The 19,480-nt window shown below is 39.9% G+C and overlaps 1 protein-coding gene across 5 annotated transcripts in view; it reads right to left on the bottom strand.

Annotated features, from left to right (window-relative positions):
• The window catches only part of LOC105479905 (spastin), a 90,413-nt gene that overhangs the window by 51,511 nt on the left and 19,422 nt on the right, over nucleotides 1–19,480 (bottom strand). For 2 of the 5 annotated variants that reach the window (XM_071076468.1, XM_071076472.1), the window contains exons 2-4: nucleotides 14,501–14,587; nucleotides 12,476–12,559; nucleotides 3,447–3,542 (exon numbers count right to left, since the gene is read on the bottom strand). In XM_071076468.1, the coding sequence (XP_070932569.1) occupies nucleotides 3,447–3,542; nucleotides 12,476–12,559; nucleotides 14,501–14,587 (267 nt within the window). The remainder of the gene's footprint in view (nucleotides 1–3,446; nucleotides 3,543–12,475; nucleotides 12,560–14,500; nucleotides 14,588–19,480) is intronic. The other 3 variants (XM_071076469.1, XM_071076470.1, XM_071076471.1) reach the window with 3 other exon arrangements.

Below are 19,480 nucleotides of genomic sequence, written 5' to 3'. Positions count from 1 at the left end.
CAATATCATGAAAATGGCCATACTGCCCAAGGTAATTTATAGATTCAATGCCATCCCCATCAAGCTACCAATGACTTTCTTCACAGAATTGGAAAAAGCTACCTTAAAGTTCATATGGAACCAAAAAAGAGCCCGCATTGCCAAGACAATCCTAAGCCAAAAGAACAAAGCTGGAGGCATCATGCTACCTGACTTCAAACTACACAACAAGGCTACAGTAACCAAAACAGCATGGTACTGGTACCAAAACAGAGATATAGACCAATGGAACAGAACAGAGCCCTCAGAAATAATACCACACATCTACAACCATCTGATCTTTGACAAACCTGAGAGAAACAAGAAATGGGGAAAGGATTTCCTATTTAATAAATGGTGCTGGGAAAACTGACTAGCCATATGTAAAAAGCTGAAACTGAATCCCTTCCTTACGTCTTATACAAAAATTAATTCAAGATGGATTAAAAACTTACATGTTAGACCCAAAACTATAAAAACCCTAGAAGAAAACCTAGGCAATACCATTCAGGACATAGGCATGGGCAAGGACTTCACGACTAAAACACCAAAAGCAATGGCAACAAAAGCCAAAATTGACAAAAGGGATCTAATTAAACTAAAGAGCTTCTGCATAGCAAAAGAAACTATCATCAGAGTGAACAGGCAACCTACAGAATGGGAGAAATTTTTTACAATCTACCCATCTGACAAAGGGCTAATATCCAGAATCTACAAAGAACTTAAACAAATTTACAAGAAAAAATCAAACAACCCCATCAAAAAGTGGGCAAAGGATATGAACAGACACTTCTCAAAAGAAGACATTTATGCAGCCAACAGACACATGAAAAAATGCTCATCATCAGTGGCTATCAGAGAAATGCAAACCAAAACCACAATGAGATACCATCTCACACCAGTTAGAATGGCAATCATTAAAAAGTCAGGAAACAACAGATGCTGGAGAGGATGTGGAGAAATAGGAACACTTTTACACTGTTGGTGGGACTGTAAACTAGTTCAACCATTGTGGAAGACAGTGTGGCGATTCCTCAAGGATCTAGAACTAGAAATACCATTTGACCCAGTCATGCCATTACTGGGTATATACCCAAAGGATTATAAATCAGGCTGCTATAAAGACATCATGTATGTTTACTGCGGCACTATTCACAATAGCAAAGACTTGGAAACAACGCAAATATCCATCAATGATAGACTGGATTTAAAAAACGTGGCACATATACACCATGGAATACTATGCAGCCATAAAAAAGGATGAGTTCATGTCCTTTGTAGGGACATGGATGAAGCTGGAAACCATTATTCTGAGCAAACTATTGCAAGGACAGAAAACCAAACACCACATGTTCTCACTCATAGGTGGGAATTGAACAATGAGAACACTTGGACACAGGGTGGGGAATATCACACACTGGGGCCTGTCGTGGGGTGGGATGAGTGGGGGAGGGATAGCATTAGGAGATATACCTAATGTAAATGACAAGTTAATGGGTGCAGCACACCAACATGGCACATATATACGTATGTAACAAACCTGCACGTTGTGCACACGTACCCTAGAACTTAAAGTATAATTAAAAATTTATACATTATAATAATAATACCAAAAAAAAAAAGAAGGCAGTTTTTTGAGACAGTGTCTCGCTCTGTCGCCTAGGCTGGAGTGCAATGGTATGATCTCAGCTCCCAGCAACCTCTGCCTCCTAGGTTCAAGCGATTCTTCTGCCTCAGCCTCCCACGCAGCTGGAACTATAGGCGCCCACCACCACGCCCAGCTAGTTTTTATATTTTTAATAGAGACGGGGTTTCACCATGTTGGCCAGGATAGTGTCGATCTCTTGATTTCATGATCCGCCCGCCTTGGCCTCCCAAAGTGCTGGGATTACAGGCGTGAGCCACTGCGCCCAGCCAGAAGGCAGTTGTTTCACAGCCTAACCTAAGGTTGTTCTGCTATAATCTGAACAAAGTAATATTTAATATAATTTAAGCCCTGCACATGAAACTACTGCTAAAAAAAAAAAAAAAAAATTCACCAATAAAACTGTCAAAAACAAATATATGAAAAAATGCTCAACACCATTAATTATGAGGGAAATGTAAATCAAAACCACAATGAGGTATCTTACCCCAGTTAGGATGGCTTTTATCAAAAAGACAAAAAAAGTGCCAAATGCTGGTAAGAATGTGGAGAAAGTGAACTCTTAGACACTATTTTTGGGAATCTAAACTAGTACAGCTACTATGGAAAAGAGTATGGAGGTTCCTCAAAAAACTTCAAATAGAACTACCATATGACCCAGCAATCCTACTATTGGGAATTTATCCAAAGGAAAGAAAATCATTATATCGAACAGACATCTACACCCCATGTTTACTATAGCACTATTCACAACAGCCAAGATACAGAATCAACCTAGGTGTCCAAGAACAGATGAATGAATAAAGAAAATGTGGTATATATACACACAGAATATTATTTTTAAAAAGTTAATCTCATAGAAATAAAAAGCAGAACAGAGGATACTACAGGCTGAGAAGGGTAGGGAAAGGATACAAAATTATAGCTAGATAGAAAGAGTAAGTTCCAGTGTTCTACACCACTGCAGGATGACTATAGGTAACAATATAATACATCATTTTAAATAGAAGGAAGATACTGAATGTTTCCAACAGAAAGAATGATAAATGGGATGATATAAATGATAATTACCTTGATCTAATCACTATATATTATATGTATCAAAACATCACTGTGTAGCCCATGAACATGTACATTATCTAAGTAAAAAAAACTTTTTAACTAAATAAAAAACTAGCTCAGATGTCAGAGAACCTAAGAAATGGAGAGTTTCACAGAAAACAAAATAGAAAGACATTTAATCTTCTGTAGAAGTTGATATCCAAAAGTTTATCAAGGACAGAGTTAATCTATAGTAAATAAGACTGTAATGCTTCTCCTATGTGAAGCTTCAAATTTCTTCTATCAAGTACTATAAAACATTCACATATAGTATATATGAAAATTGATATGCAATAAAAATGGATACATAAAAAATTAAAATGTGTTTTAGAAAACACTATTTCATGAAAAAAATCAGTATAGCTATCATTATAAAAAACACAAAAGCCACAACAGAAAAAAAGATTATTTTAATCACTTCCGGGAATGCACACCTTCATATTTTATAATCTGAAATATCAGAGGTTGCAAAATATGCAAATGAAGCATGTTTAGAATGACTATACCTTGTTGCATGTTTATATACTATGAATGATAGAGGTACTATATTTTCAACATAGCCCTGTGAAAACATGAACAATTAAACCTACCATTATAAAATAAAATCAACATTATCAGGTTAAGTGAGACTCTTACTTTGCATTCAAGCTTTATTATTTTATGTTAGTTAACCTTAACCCACCTGACTGGAGATGTCCATTGCGGCATGCCACGTTAGTACTGTCATTATAGACGTCCGTTTGTGACTTGGAAAATGGCAAAACTGGTTGCATCTTCTCTATGCAACAGAGAAGGTAAAAAAAAACAAAGAAAAAATAAAAAGAAAAAAGATAATGAACAAATAAAATGTGCATGTGAAATGAAAAATTACTCAAGTTGTTACCAGATTGTTACATGATAAAAAGTTTTTGCATTTATATAAAATTATTTTTTAAAATATAATTAGTAAAAACTAAGTCACGAAAATAACAGAAATTAACAAGTGAATGGCTATGTTCAAAATATGCCTCATTCAGGTCAGGTAACCCGAGGCAGTTAGATATCACTATCATCACCAGAAAATAGTTACTGAATATTTAATATGTCCAAAACAAATACCATGGAGATTATTATTGGTCATAGTCTTGCTCTGTCACCCAGGCTGGAGTACAGTGGCACCATCATGGCTCACTGTGGCCTCAACTCCCTGGGCTCAAGTTATCCTCCTTCCTCAGCCCCCTGAGTAGTTGACACTACATACACACACCACTATGTCCAGCTAATTTATTTTTTGTAGAGACAGGGTCTCAATATGTTCCACAGACTGCCCTCAAGCTCCTGGCCTTAAGCGATCCTCCCACCTTAACCTCCCAAAGTGCAGGGATTACAGGCATGAGCCACAGTTCCTGGCTCCATGGAGATTAAAAAATGAATCACAGTTTCTACCATTTAGATATGTATTAAATGTAACTGGCAACTTATAATAAAACTGTGTATTTTTAAAAAGACTGCATAGTACAAAAGAAAGATCACTGAAAAAGCTTTACAGAGCAAGTGGGTTATGAACTGGCTAGAATTTGAAAAGATAAAAAGAAAGGAGAGCTGGGCGCAGTGGCTCACGCCTGTAATCCCAGCACTTTGAGAGGCTGAGGGAGGCAGATCACGAGGTCAGGAGATGGAGGCCATCCTGGCTAACACGGTGAAACTCCGTCTCTACTAAAACAAACAAACAAACAAACAAACAAACAAACAAACAATTAGCTGGGCATGGTGGCACGCACCTGTAGTCCCAGCTACTCGGGAGGCTGAGGCAGGGGAATGACTTGAACCCGGGAGGTGGGTGGAGGTTGCAGTGAGCCGAGATCGCGCCACTGCACTCCAACCTTGGTGACAGAGCGTGACTCTGTATAAAAAAAAAAACAAAAAAACCCCACAAAACCAAAAAAAAGGACATTTCAGGAAAGGAGAACAGCATTTAAAATAGCACAGAACGAAACTATAAGGGGTGTCTAGGAAATGCCGTATTTGGCCACATTAATACATGTCAGGCAAAAAATAAAAGCAATAAAGCAAAGTCAAATAAGCATACTGTAGTAACTGTATGTACATACAGTACCCTACTGTTTGTTTAAACACACATGTGCACAGTTGTATACAAAAAGATTACCTCTAAAAAGGACCCAGGGAAATTCATAATAACAGCTGCCTCTACGGAGGGGAAATGGGTAGCTGGGGCATAAAATGGGATGGAACTTTTCATACTCAAACTTTTTCAAATTTTGTGACATATGTCTATATTACCTATTTTTTATATTAATCAATTAAAAAGGATTATTTCAACCCTACCACCACATCAGATAACGACAAAAAACCCTCCCAAGATCTGGGTCTCTTTTTTTTTTTTTTCTTTTGAGACGGAGTCTCGCTCTGTCGCCCAGGCTGGAGTGCAGTGGCCGGATCTCAGCTCACTGCAAACTCCGCCTCCGGGTTTACGCCATTCTCCTGCCTCAGCCTCCCGAGTAGCTGGGACTACAGGTGCCCGCCACCTCTCCCGGCTGGTTTTTTGTATTTTTTTAGTAGAGACGGGGTTTCACTATGTTAGCCAGGATGGTCTCCATCTCCTGACCTCGTGATCCGCCTGTCTCGGCCTCCCAAAGTGCTGGGATTACAGGCTTGAGCCACCGCGCCCGGCCAAGATCTGGGTCTCTTAAGTCTAGCAACTGAAGCCCAAGAAGGTAGCAGTTTGATCCCTGCCACTCTACACCACTGCTGCACTCTCTTCAAGTGGAGTACTGTGCTGAATCATAAATGATTCTTTTCTTCAAGTCAATGAATACATGAAAAAATGCAGCACATATATATTAACTCTCTTAAATTTTCACTTCTAAGGTTTGACAAACAGGTACCATGCTTGGTTTATGGTACAACCACACATGCCTTTGGGACAGGTCAAATAGTAGCTACCCTTTCTGCACAAAACACAAAGTACTGCATGGCTTTTGTATCTTAGAACTGGCTGATACAATATACCTTGGAAGTTTTTTTTTTTTTTTGAACTAGCAGGTTGGTCATCTGATTTTTCTCAATGATAAACTCTTTAAATGACCATGCTGAGACAGAAACCCTTTGTCTTAGCAAAAGCATAAATCAGAAAATACGCTGATTTGTAAATGTAGACATCTGTACATAAATGGTATCAATTAATACTCTCCTCAATGAAATTTAACAAAAAGTTCACAGAACCATTCATTATGTAATAAAAAGAAACAAATTATATTCTTAGTTTTTATAGCTAGGAATAAAAAGCTACAGGATTTTTTTTTCATGTACATGGAGTTTAGATTTATATGTGTAGAAACAGACACATACAGTATAACAGTACACTGCTTCTGTGAATCTGCTTCAATATTTTTTCTTTTTTTTTTTTTTGGAGACAGAGTCTCACTCTGTCGCCCAGGCTGGAGTGCAGTGGCGCGATCTTGGCTCATTGCAACCCCTGCCTCCCGGGTTCAAGTGATGCTCCTGCCTCAGCCTCCCAAGTAGCTGGGATTACAGGTGCACACCCCCACGCCCAGCTAATTTTTGTATTTTTAGTAGATACGAGTTTTTGCCATGTTGGCCAGACTGGCCTCAAACTCCTGACCTCAAATGATCCGCCCGCCTCGGCCTCCCAAAGTACTGGGATTACAAGCGTGAGCCACCGCGCCCAGCCCCAATTCATTTCTGTTAAAGGACTAATGCTTCTTTTTGGAATGACTAGGGTTGTACAGATTAATCAATGATTTAAATCAAAGCAGTAACCTTGCTTCTTTACCTCCTCACATCCAACCCCCACACAGTCATCTGAGTGATCCACCAGAGAGGAAAATCTTACCACATAACACTCTTCTACTTAAAACCATTTAGTGGCTTCCCATTGCCCACAGATAGAGCTCAAGCTCCTTCCTATGACAAACCAGGCCATCCATGATCTGCCTATATATCTCTTATGCCTTGGCAATCCCAACTTCATGTCTCAACCTGCACCCTCCCCTATTCACCATGCTTTTCTTGCCTTTGAGTATTTGTTCATGCCATCACATCTTCCTGAGATATCTTTTCTCAAATTCTTTTTCTTTTCTTTTTATTTTCTTTGAGACAGGGTCTCACTCTGTCACCCAGACTAGAGTGCAGTGGTGCACTCATGGCTCACTGCTGCCTCAATTTCCTGAGCTCAAGCAATCCTCCTGCCTCAGCCTCCCAAGTAAGTAGCTGGGACTACAGGTGCATACCACCACTCCTGGCTAATTTGTTTTTTCTTTTTTAAATTTAGAGATGGGGTCTCAATACGTTGTCCAGGCTGGTTTCAAACTCCTGGGCTCAAGCAATACACTTGACTCAACCTCCTGAAGTGCTAGGATTACAGGCATGAGCCACTGTGCCCAGCCCTCACATTCTTTCATAATTTTTATTCATTTATCTAAGTGTACACTTTAGGTTTCACTTCTAGGAAGCTTTCTTTTCTTTCTTTAACCAGCTTTGTTACACAAGGAAGCTTTCTTGGCACCTTTTTCACCCTTACAAAATATTTGTAATCCCTATCCTGCAGTGATGACTATTTATGTGTCGTTTCTCCTACTGTATTATGAGGTCCTTAAAGAGAGGACCATTTTATCCAATCTATCAGCAAATCTAGTTGTTCAACCTTCAAGTATAATCATAATCCAACCACTTGTTACCATTTCTCCTGATACTACCCTGGTGCAAGCCTCTATCACTTTTCTCCTAGATGACTGTAACAGTATCTTAATTGCTCTCCCTGGTTCTACCTTTAGAGTCTATAATGCAACACAGCAACCAGAGTGGTCCCTCTAAAATTTAAGTCAGAGTACTTCATTCCTTCCCCAAAAATCTTTTTTTTTTTGGTTTTGTTTGAGATGGAGTCTTGCTCTGTTGCCCAGGCTGGAGGGCAATGGCGCAATCTCAGCTCACCGCAACCTCCGCCTCCCGGGTTCAAGTGATCCTCCTGCCTCAGCCGAGTATTTGGGATTACAAGCATGCCCACCACATGCAGCTAATTTTTCTATATTTAGTAAAGACGAGGTTTCTCCATGTTGCCCAGGCTGGTCTCGAACTCCTGACCTCAGGTGATCCACCCACCTTGGCCTCCCAAAGAGCTGGGATTACAGGCATGAGCCACCGCACTGCGCTGCTTTCTTAAAAATCTTTATAACTGCTCCCCATTTCACAGGTGGTAAAAGCTTAAGTCCTCATGGTGGCTTTTATAGCCCTGCGTGTTGTGACAATCCCTCCCCCCATGAGTTCTCTGACTTCATCTCTACTATAATCTCCTTGCTGGGACACACTGGCCTCTTTGCTGCTTCACAGACAAATCAGGTACGTTCTCTTAAGGCTTTGTATTGGCTCTTACTTCTCTGTGGACCATCATTGTCCCAGGTATCATCATGGCTAACTCATGGCAACTTCTCACAGAGAAGACCATCCTGTTTAAAACCAAAAACCCAAACCAGGGCCACCTGTAATCCCAGCTACTCAGGAGGATGAGGCAGGATAATCATTTGAACCCAGGAGGCAGAGGTTGCAGTGAGCCAAGATCGTGCCATTGCACTCCAGCCTGGGTGACAGGGTGAGACTCTGTCTCAAAAAAAAAAAAAAAAAAAAAAAAAAGGTGACATCAACATATTCCTGTCTTTCAATAACTCAAAAGGTCTGGGAGTGGATATACCTAAGACAGTAAAAATGATCTGTGTACAAATGTGTATTAACAGTAACACATATTTATTATGTGCTGGTTAAAAATGGAGTTTTTCAGAGATGTGGTGCCACATAGGTATCTAATTAGGATGGAGAATGGGGAGAATGATCCTGGGAATTCCTAATACAGACTGGTTTGAGAGGATGTAGCCTCTCTGTTAAAAATGAGAAAAGAGGGCAAGACGGGCGGATCACGAGGTCAGGAGATCGAGACGATCCTGGCTAACATGGTGAAACCCCGTCTCTACTAAAAAATACAAAAAACTAGCCGGGTGAGGTGGCGGGCACCTGTAGTCCCAGCTACTCGGGAGGCTGAGGCAGGAGAATGGCGTAAACCTGGGAGGCGGAGCTTGCAGTGAGCTGAGATTCGGCCACTGCACTCCAGCCTGGGCGACAGAGTGAGACTCCGTCTCAAAAAAAAAAAAAAAAAAAAAAAAAAAAAGAAAAGATCATATATATCATTTATTTTTGGTTTAATGACAGTAAACCTTAGAGCAAAGCTTAACTGTAAAACCTACAATAGATTAAAAGTTAATTTTGATGTCAGCAAATTGGTATAACTGGCTGTTATTTATATATATATATACACATATATATATATTTTTAACATAGCTTCATTTAACATTCATTTATTAAGGCCCTACTCTGTTTCAGGTACAATGCCAAGGGTTATACACAACTTATTAACTCAGTAAATATTTATTTGGTAACTAGCATGTGCTAGACACTGTTGTAGGCACCTGGGATATAGATAAAGATCCCTCCTCCATAAAGTTTACATTCTAACAGGGAGAAGACAGATAGTAGATAACAAACATAAAAAATAAGTTACACAGTTTATTAGAAGGTGATAAATACATGGGAAAAAAATAAGTGAAACACAGTAAGGAGGATTAGGAGTGGACAAGAGGTGGTTTGGTTTTTTTTGTTTGTTTTGAGATGAAGTCTCACTCTGCCACCCAGGCTGGAGTGCAGTGGCATGGTCTCTGCTTATTGCAACCTCTGCCTCCCAGGCTCAAGCAATTCTCCTGCCTCAACCTCCCGAGTAGGCAAGATTACAGGCACCTGCCACCATGCCTGGCTATTTTTTGTATTTTTAGTAGAGGCGAGTTTTCACCATGTTGCCCAGGCGCCCAGGATTGTCTCGAACTCCTGACCTCAAGTGATCTGCTCGCCTCAGTCTCCCAAAGTGTTGGGATTACAGGTATGAGCGACAGTGCCTGGCCTTTTTGAATTTTTTTTGAGATGCAGTCTCTCTCTGTCACCCAGTCTAGAGTGCAGTGGTGCCATCTTGGCTCACTGCAACCTCCACCTCCTGAGTTCAAGCCATTGTCCTGACTCAGCCTCCTGAGTAGCTGGGATTACAAATGCACAACACCAGCCTGGCTAATTTTTTGTATTTTTAGTAGAGACGAGGTTTCACCACGTTACCAGACTGGTCTTGAAAGCCTGACCTCAGATGACCTGTCCGCCTTGGCCTCCCAAAGTGCTGGGATTACAGGTGTGAGCCACCACGCCCAGCCGATGTCACCTTTCCCATCTACCACTCCTCGCTTTTAAAGTAAGATATTTCATAAATAGGCACATAGCATTTTTGAGGGTGAAAACAGATACCAACTTTAAAATATCCAAAATATTAAACCTTTAAATGCCTAGTTTCATATTACATATCTTCTTTTTGTTCTCTACTAACACAAATAAGAAAGTACAAAGTCACACTCAAAGATGAGTCTCTAATTGATAAGATATTAATACTTCTAATGTCCTATATCACAACATCAAACAAAACATAAAAACCAACTCTTATTCACTTTGAAAGATAGTACAAAATGCTCCAAAATCAAATTTATTCTGTATGATATACACAATACTTTATATATACACTGAAGAGCTTTAAAGATAAAACATGTAGAAAGTACCAATAAGAACCATCAATTATTTTACTGCAAGAAACTTTAATACACTATTTAATTATATTTGACACAGTAATAACCTCCATTTAGAAAGGAAGAAGGCAAGTCCTGTCAGCCACAGAAGCCAGGGAACACTACCTTGTTATTCATTTGAAAGCAGTAACGGCTGCTTTTTTAACTATGTGGGGCAAAAACCCCACAAACACAATGACCATACAGCAGTAAATGAATGAAAGAATGAATAAAATGTGTATGTATGTGTGTATGAATATATCTTTCTACCTAAGCAAAGGAAGTGATTACTGTCAGGTAAACAGATGAATAGAAACCAACATTTTTAAAGCACTTACTACTATGGTTTAGGTTCCTTTAATAATTCAATGGTCAGAAATATGAAATATTATTATTAGCTAATAATATTAGCTTCAGCTGGGCGTGGTGGTTCATGCCTATAATCCTAGCACTTTAGGAGGCTGAGGTGGACGGATCACTTGAAGTCAGATGTTCGACACCAGCCTTGCCAACATGGTGAAACAAACCCTGTCCCTACTAAAAATACAAAAATTAGGCATGGTGGTGGGCGCCTATAATCCCAGCTGCTCGGGAAACTGAGTCATGAGAATAGCTTGAATCCGGGAGGTGGAGGGTGCATTGAGCCGGGATTGCATCACTACACTTCAGCCTGGGCAACAGAGCAAGACTCCATCTCAAATAATAATAATAATAGTAGTTTCATATTACAAATTAGATAAAAAAGACTCAAACATGCATAATAACTTACCCCAAGTTACAGGGCTACAAAGAAATAAGATTTACCTGCTTACCAAGTATCTACTGTTTCTATCCACCAATGTATGGTAGAGCTACTCATATGTAGTGGGTTTTGTTCTACTTTTTTTTGAGTGGTAGATTTAACTTATTAATATATTTTTAAAACCTACACCATCAAACAGAAGACAAGTGAAAGTTTCTATTACAGTTGATGAATGCTGAAAGAATGACAGAATTAAAACATCACTGGGCATCAGTCATAGTTAACTGTTGCTAACCTCCCAAGATGGAACAACTAATGATGAATACACACAAACACAACCACCTAGTAAGTAGTCTTATCATTAAAAAATAAAAATTAACTTTCAATGTGATCAAGGCTCTATACCCAACTATCAGTTAACAGGGGGAGGAAAGAAGAACATGTTAAAAGATACCACAAAGATGCATGCAGCAAAAGTCAGACTGTAGGAAATACTACGTGACAAAGACCTGGTTACATCGACAAATAAATTGGAAGAAAATGAAAAACAGATGCACGTGAACACTAAAAGAGACATAAGGATCTTTTTAAGATCCTGATTCAAACAAATTATTAAAAAGAGTAAAAATTATTAAATTTTGAGAAAATGAGAAATTTGGAAATAGCATTTTTGGGGGGGGCAATTTTGTGGATAATGTTAAAAGAAATGTGGAATTACCTTTTAGGTGCGATAATGGTATTTCAGTGATTTTATTTTGAAGTCCTTATCTTTTACAGGTATAACATGAAATATTTATAAATGGAAAAAAGTCAAGAATTTGCTTCAAAATAATATGTAGTGGGGGGACAGTGAGCTGGGAAGTCAAGTGAAGATGGCAGACTTTTTCTGTAAAGGGCCAGACAGTAAATATTTTAGGTTTTGAGGGCAGTGTCAGCTCTGTATCAACTACTCAATTCTGTCACCATAGCATGAAAGCCATAGACAATACCTAAAGAAAAGGAATGGCTGTGTGCCAATAAAACCTTACGTATAATAATAGGCAGTGAGCTGGGTTGGCCCATCAGCTGCAGTTTGCTAGCCCTTGGTATGAATAAATCAAGACTGACAGTGAGGTGATAATTATCAAAGCTGAGAGAATAATAATTAGAAATTCATTATGCTCTTCTGTTTTTGTATATATTACACATTTTCTTTACGTTAAAAAGCCTGGACCACATTTTCAATCACTGATTTCTTTCTTTCTATAATTAAAGTTTCATTGAACACACATTTCCAATACATCTCACATCAAATTATACATTAATTGATACCTAGAAGTTGTAAGCGGTCCTTGGCCATAACCAAATTAGTCATCATTTTAGCTTGAAGGCGTCTAGCTCTTTCACACTGTTCACCTGAAAGAAAAAAATTAATTAAAATATCTACATTTCCCAACTAATATTGTTTCAAGACAAATCATCACCCAAACTATTTTCATGGGGAGTCACAGTCTTTACACAGAAATTTTTTTTTTTTTTTTTTAAAAAACAAGAAAATATATACTGAAAAGAAAGAGAACAGAAGAAATTTTAAAAATACTATCTTCAGGCCAGGTGTCGTGGCTCACTTCTGTAATCCCAGCACTCTGGGCAGCCAAAGCAGGAGAATCACTTGAGCCCAGGAGTTCAAGACCAGCCTGGGCAACATAATGAGACCTGATCTCTACTTAAAAACAAAAACAATTAGCCGAGCATGGGAGGGTGAGGTGGCAGGATCACTTCAGCTCTAGGAGGTGGATGGTGCAGTGACAGGTGACCACATCACAACATTCCAGCCTGGGCAACAGACTGAAAAAATAAATATAATAGCTCAAAAAATATATATAATAGCTACAAAAAAAAAAAAAAAAAGTTACAGTTTCTCATGATGGCTTCCAACCTACTGTAATATTTCATACATTTCAGGTCTATTTCATGGAGTCTAAAACATTTTTTCCCTACATTTCAAATTCTTTGAAATTGGGATCCGTTTTACAACCAATGCTAACTTACTAATGCTATCCACCAGGTTGCAGTCGTAACACAGTTTTTTCATTGCCCATGCCTGCACCAATTTGGTCACAGATATTAACACTGTTGTTATATCTATGTCTAAATAAAACGAAAACAGCCACTTCAACAAGATTAAAATTCAAATTTTAAGCGATGAAAAGAGCATATATCATACTTTGTTTTTTACTCTTACTGGTATAATACAAAGCATTTTTAATTCAATGAAATACTGTTTTTCTTTTCTTTCTTTTTGAGACAGAGTTGCACTCTTGTTGCCCAGGCTGGAGGGCAAAGGCAATATCGGCTCACTGCAACCTCTGCCTCCCCGTTCCAAGCGATTCTCTTGCTTCAGCCTCCCGAGTAGCTGGGATTACAGGCGTGCGACACCACGCCCGCCTAATTTTGTAATTTTAGTAGACACAGGGTTTCTCCATGTTGATCAGGTTGGTCTCGAACTCCCGACTCCAGGTGATTCACCCGCCTTGGCCTCCCAGAGTGCTGGGATTACAGGTGTGAGGGCACTGCACCCGGCCCAAATACTTTTATTAAGATAAACACAATCTGGCTGGGTGCAGTGGCTCATGCCTCTAATCCCAGCACTTTGCAAAGCTGAGGCAGGAGGATCACTTGAGGCCAGAAGTTTGAGACCAGCCATGGAAACACAGTGAGACCCGTCTCTACAAAAAAAAAATTTTTTTAATTAGCTAAGTGTGGCCGGGCACAGTGGCTCACGCCTGTAATCCCAGCACTTTGGGAGGCTGAGGTGGGCAGATCACGTGAGATCAGGAGTTTGAGACCAGCCTGGCCAACATGGCAAAACCCCATCTCCACTAAAAATACAAAAATTAGCTGGGCACGGTGGCACGCACCTATAATCCCAGCTACTCGGGAGGCTCAGGCAGGAAAATCACCTGAATCCGGGAGGTGGAGGCTGCAGTGAGCCGAGACTGCACCATTGCACTCCAGCCTGGGCAACAGAGTGAGACTCCGTCTCAAAATAATAATAATAATAATAATAATAATGAGCTAAGTGTGGTAGTATGTGCCTGTGGTCCCAGCTACATGGGAAGCAGAGGCAGGAGGATCACTGGATCACTTGAGCCCAGAAGTTTGAGGTTGCAGTGAGATATGATCACATCACTGCACTCTGGCCTGGGTAACGGAGGCAAGACCCTGTCTCAAAAAAAAAAAGAAAGAAAGAAAGAAAAGAAAGAAAAATAAATACATAAATAAATAGGTCTGAAATCTGGACGATCATGTGAATATATTATAATTTGGAATGGCTATAAACAAATATAATCTTACCTTGTCCTGTAACTATAACAGCTATTCCTTTTTCCAGTTCTTCAATACCTTTCTTATACCATCCCACAGCTTGCTCCTTCTGTCCTGCTTTAAAATAAAAAATTATTTGTATAGATTGTATGAAGAGTACACTAAATATTGCAAAGCATACTGTTGAGAGATAATACATAAAAAATAGGGTTGTAGACAAGTAAGTCTAAGAAACATTACTATATAACTTCTTAGTATTTTTATCATTGTAATGTGTACATGTAACTCCAATATGGGGAATATGGTCATGATGTTTATCAACATTTTAGGGCCGTGAGTCCTTTTTTGCTTATCACCTCATGGTATTGATCCTTATAATCACTAAAATGCTGTATTAGAGAAAGACATTTTATTTAGGAATTTTTAAGTATATATACTTTTGAAAAATACAAGTATGATTTCAATAACAATGAAACAAAAAGCATTGTTCAATCATATTCAAGTCTGATATAATGTGTTCATTGTTGGGTGCCTCTTCTCTAGAGTAAGTTTTTATTTAACAATTGATTGCATCATGAAAACTGGTATATGAGATTACAAGTGTGGCATTTAGTAACACATTTCTATTTTCTTTGAACCCAACAACTAGTTTAAAACATTAATTCCTGACACAAGTTTTAAAAGGACCTAAAAACTCAGCATAATCAAAAAGTATATAGAATAACTTCTGTAAAGTGATCGTTATACTCAAATCACATTATATTTGAAAATTAACTTTAATTTTTGTTTTATTTCTATTATTTTTGACCATTTGTCTGAATGAAAATTGGTTTCTTAGTCTTTCTTTTCTTTTCTTTTTTTGAGACAGTCTCGCTCTGCCGCCCAGGCTGGAGTGCAGTGGCGCAATCCTGACTCATTGCAACCTCCACCTCCCAGGTTCAAGCGATTCTGCTGTCTCAGCCTCCGGAGTACCTGGGGTTACAGGTGTGTGCCACCACACCCGGCTAATTTTTGTAATTTTAATATAGAGGCGGGGTTTTCACCATGGTGGCCAGGCTGATCTTGAACTCCTGACATCAGGTGATCCACCCGCCTTGGCCTCTCAAAATGCTCGGATTACAGAGGTGAGCCACTACGCCTGGCCTCATTTTTTTAAAAACAGTCTTGCTGTCACCCACAATGGAGTGCAGGGGCATGATCCTAGCTCACTGCACCCTCCAACTCCGGGACTCAAGTGATCGATCCTCTTCCCTTGACCTTCCGAGTAGCTAAGACTACAGGCATGTGCCACCACACTTAGCTAATTTTTGTGTATTTCTTTTGTAGAGATAGGGTCCTGCCATGTTGCCCAGGCTGGTCTTGAGCCTACCTAGGCTCAAGTAATCCTCCTGCCCTGGTCTCCCAAAGTACTAGGATTACATGCTTGAGTGACCACACCTGGCCTCATGTCCCCATTTAATCAAACAAAAATTTCCATACTATTCCTTATTATTATTTGAAATTTCAAAATCAATATATTACAATGACTCTTGATAAAACAGATGAAGTCTATTTGTTTGTTTGTGTGTTTGAGATGGAGTCTCGCTCTGTAGCCCAGGCTGGAGTGCAGTGGTGCGATCTTTGCTCACTGCAACCTCTGACTCCCTGGTTCAAGCAATTCTCCTGCCTCAGCCTCCCGAGGAGCTGGGGTTACAGGCACATGCCACCACGCCTAGCGAATTTTTGTATTTTTAGTAGAGATGGGGTTTCACCATGTTGGCCAGAATGGTCTCGATCTCCTAACCTTGTGATCTGCCCGCCTCAGTCTTCCAAAGTGCTGGGATTACAGGCATGCGCCACCGCGCCTGGCCAGATGAAATCTTATAAACACCACACAAAGTGCCTAAGAGATGCTGTCTCCTTATGAATATGTACTACCTCCCCCATTCTTCTGTTTCCTCATCCTGAAAATAAATAACCAGATGCACCCCCTTAAACAGGTCAATTTCATACCGTGCCTGGCTGACAGTAGGTGCTCAATAAGTACTTGATTAAGGACATGTAAAGAAAAGTTTATGAAGACCGGCACAGTTGGCTCACACCTGTAATTCCAGCACTTTGGGAGGCCAAGGCAGGAGGACTGCTTGAGCCCAGGAGCTCAAGTCCAGCCTGGGCAACAAGGTGAGCCTTTCTCTCTACCAAAAAATTTAAAAATTAAGCAGGATTGGGGTACACATCTGTGGTCCCGTCTACTTGAGAGACTGAGGAGACAGATCACTTGAGCTGGAGAGGTAGAGGTTGCAGTGAGATGTGACTGCACCATTGCACTCTAACCTGAGCAACAGAGCAAGACCCTGTGTCAAAAAAAAAAAAAAAAGAAAAGAAAAAATAAATTATTAAGAATTTGTTATAATTAACTAAAATTACTTGGATGCTCTCCTTCCTGTTTTCCATAAAGAAAATGCCTGTTTACATGTTTACATGTATTTTTGCTTTTTTTAATTTGAAAAAGGGAAAATTACAGAAAATAGTGTAATAGCATTTGTATTCTGAGTGGCAACAAAAGTGGTAACAATGCCATATTTGGTTTAAAATTTTAAAAACAAAGTGAGTACAATGTAACAGATTGAAAGAAGTTCCTTTTTTAGTGCCTCTTCCCATTTCCCATGCTCCTTTTTTTTTTTTTTTTTTTTTTTTTTTTTGTTGAGACAGAGTCTCACTCTGTCGCCAGGCTGGAGTGCAGTGGCGCGATCTCAGCTTACTGCAACCTCCAACTCTCTGGTTCAAGCAATTCTCCTGCCTCAGCCTCCCGAGTAGCTGGGATTACAGGCATGCACCACCACTCCCAGCTAATTTTTGTATTTTTTTTTAGTAGAGACGGGGTTTCACCATGTTGGCCAGAATGGTCTCGATCTCCTGACCTCATGATCTGCCCGCCTCAGCCTCCCAAAGTGCTGGGATTACAGGCGTAAGCCACCGTGCCGGGCTACTCCTCTTCTAAGAAACCTCTATCAAGAATTCAGTGCATATCTTTCTAGTATATGTTTTTTATTGTCCCTATCTAAGTTAGTGTAATTTTTTAAATTTATGTTTCTTTTGAGATCTAGCTATGTTGCTACATAGAGATCTGGTTCATTCATTTTGACTTCTGTACACCAACCTGTATCATCCTGTAACTTATAATTTATTCAACTATTTTTTCTTTTCTTTTTTTTTTTTTTGGAGATAGTCTCACTCTATCGCCCAGGCTGGAGTACAGTGGCATGATCTCGGCTCACTACAACCTCCATTTCCTAGGCTCAAGTGATGCTTGTGCTTCAGCCTCCCAAGTAGCTGGGATTACAGGTGTGCGCCACCACACCTGCCTAATTTTTTGTATTTTTAAGTAGAGATGGGGTTTCGCCATGTTTGGCAGGCTGGACTCAAACTCCCGACCTCAGGTGATCCACTCGCCCCAGCCTCCCAAAGTGCCGGGATTACAGGCATGAGCCACCACACCCAGCCTCAACCATTTTTTCTATTATTAAGATATTGAGGTTGTTTCAAGTTTTTTAATGTTTCAAACAATGCTGTAACATTCTTCTACCTGTCCCCTAATGTATACCTGCTTCCCCTAATGGACCAGTTTAAGATACATACTTAAGAAATAAAAAAGCCAGGCGCGGTGGCTCAAGCCTGTAATCCCAGCACTTTGGGAGGCCGAGGCGGGCGGATCACAAGGTCAGGAGATCGAGACCACAGTGAAACCCCGTCTCTACTAAAAATACAAAAAATTAGCCGGGCGCGGTGGCAGGCGCCTGTAGTCCTAGCTACTCAGGAGGCTGAGGCAGGAGAATGGCGTGAACCCAGGAGGCGGAGCTTGCAGTGAGCCGAGATCGCGCCACTGCACTCCAGCCTGGGCAACAGCGTGAGACTCCGTCTCAAAAAAAAAAAAAAAAAAAAAAAAAAGAAATAAAAGTAGGCCGGGCACGGTGGCTCACGCCTGTAATCCCAGCACTTTAAGAGGCTGAGGCGGGCGGATCATGAGGTCAGGAGATAGAGACCATCCTGGCTAACAAGGTAAAACCCTGTCTCTGCTAAAAATACAAAAACCAAATTAGCCAGGCATGGTGGCGGGTGCCTGTAGCCCCAGCTACTAAGGAGGCTGAGGCAGGAGAATGGTGTGAACCCGGGAGGTGGAGCTTACAGTGAGCCAAGACTGTGCCACTATACTCCAGCCTGGGCAACAGAGCGAGACTCTGTCTCAAAAAAAAAAAAAAAAGGAAATAAAAGTAATGAGTCATAGTTTGTCATATTTTCTCTATTCACCAGAAATCCACAAACTGCTTTTTAAGATTACTTATTCCAGCTAGGCACAGTGGGTCATGCCTGTAATTCTAGCACTTTTGGGAGGCCCAGGCGGGTGGATCACCTGTGGTCAGGAGATGAAGACCAGCCTGGAAAACATGGTGAAGCTCTACCTCTACTAAAAATACAAAAATTAGCCAGGCATGGGGGCATGAGTCTACAGTGCCAGCTACTTGGGAGGCTGAGGCAGAAGAATCACTTGAACCCGAGAGGCAGAGGTTTCAGTGAGCCAAGATCATGCCACTGCATCCAGCCTGGTCAACAGAGCATGACTTCATCTCAAAACAATTAATAAATAAATAATTAAAATATATATATATATAGTAGGTAGAGTCAAATATAAGTTTTGCCAAATAATTGAGAGATAATTGACAAATAGGAGTATAAAAAGATGCTCAATATCATTAGTTGTTAGGGAAGCACAAATTAAAACCACAAGATACAACAATGCACCCAATTTTGAATGACAAAAAAAAGAAAAGAACATAAAAATACCAAAATACTACAAGATAAAGGATAATGGACCTTTCATATGTTTGCTGGTAGGAAAAAAATGGCACCCAGTTGGAAAAAGAGTTTGGTAGTTTCTTATTATATTAAACATATATTTACCATATGAGTCAACAATCCCTTCTTCTACATATTTACCCGGAAAAATACAAACTTCCAAGACCTGTACATGAA

Source organism: Macaca nemestrina, chromosome 13 (genome assembly GCF_043159975.1).
Source record: "Macaca nemestrina isolate mMacNem1 chromosome 13, mMacNem.hap1, whole genome shotgun sequence".
NCBI lineage: Eukaryota > Metazoa > Chordata > Mammalia > Primates > Cercopithecidae > Macaca > Macaca nemestrina.
Note: the sequence above shows the minus strand (reverse complement) of the source record. Positions and strands in the feature narration are given on the sequence as shown.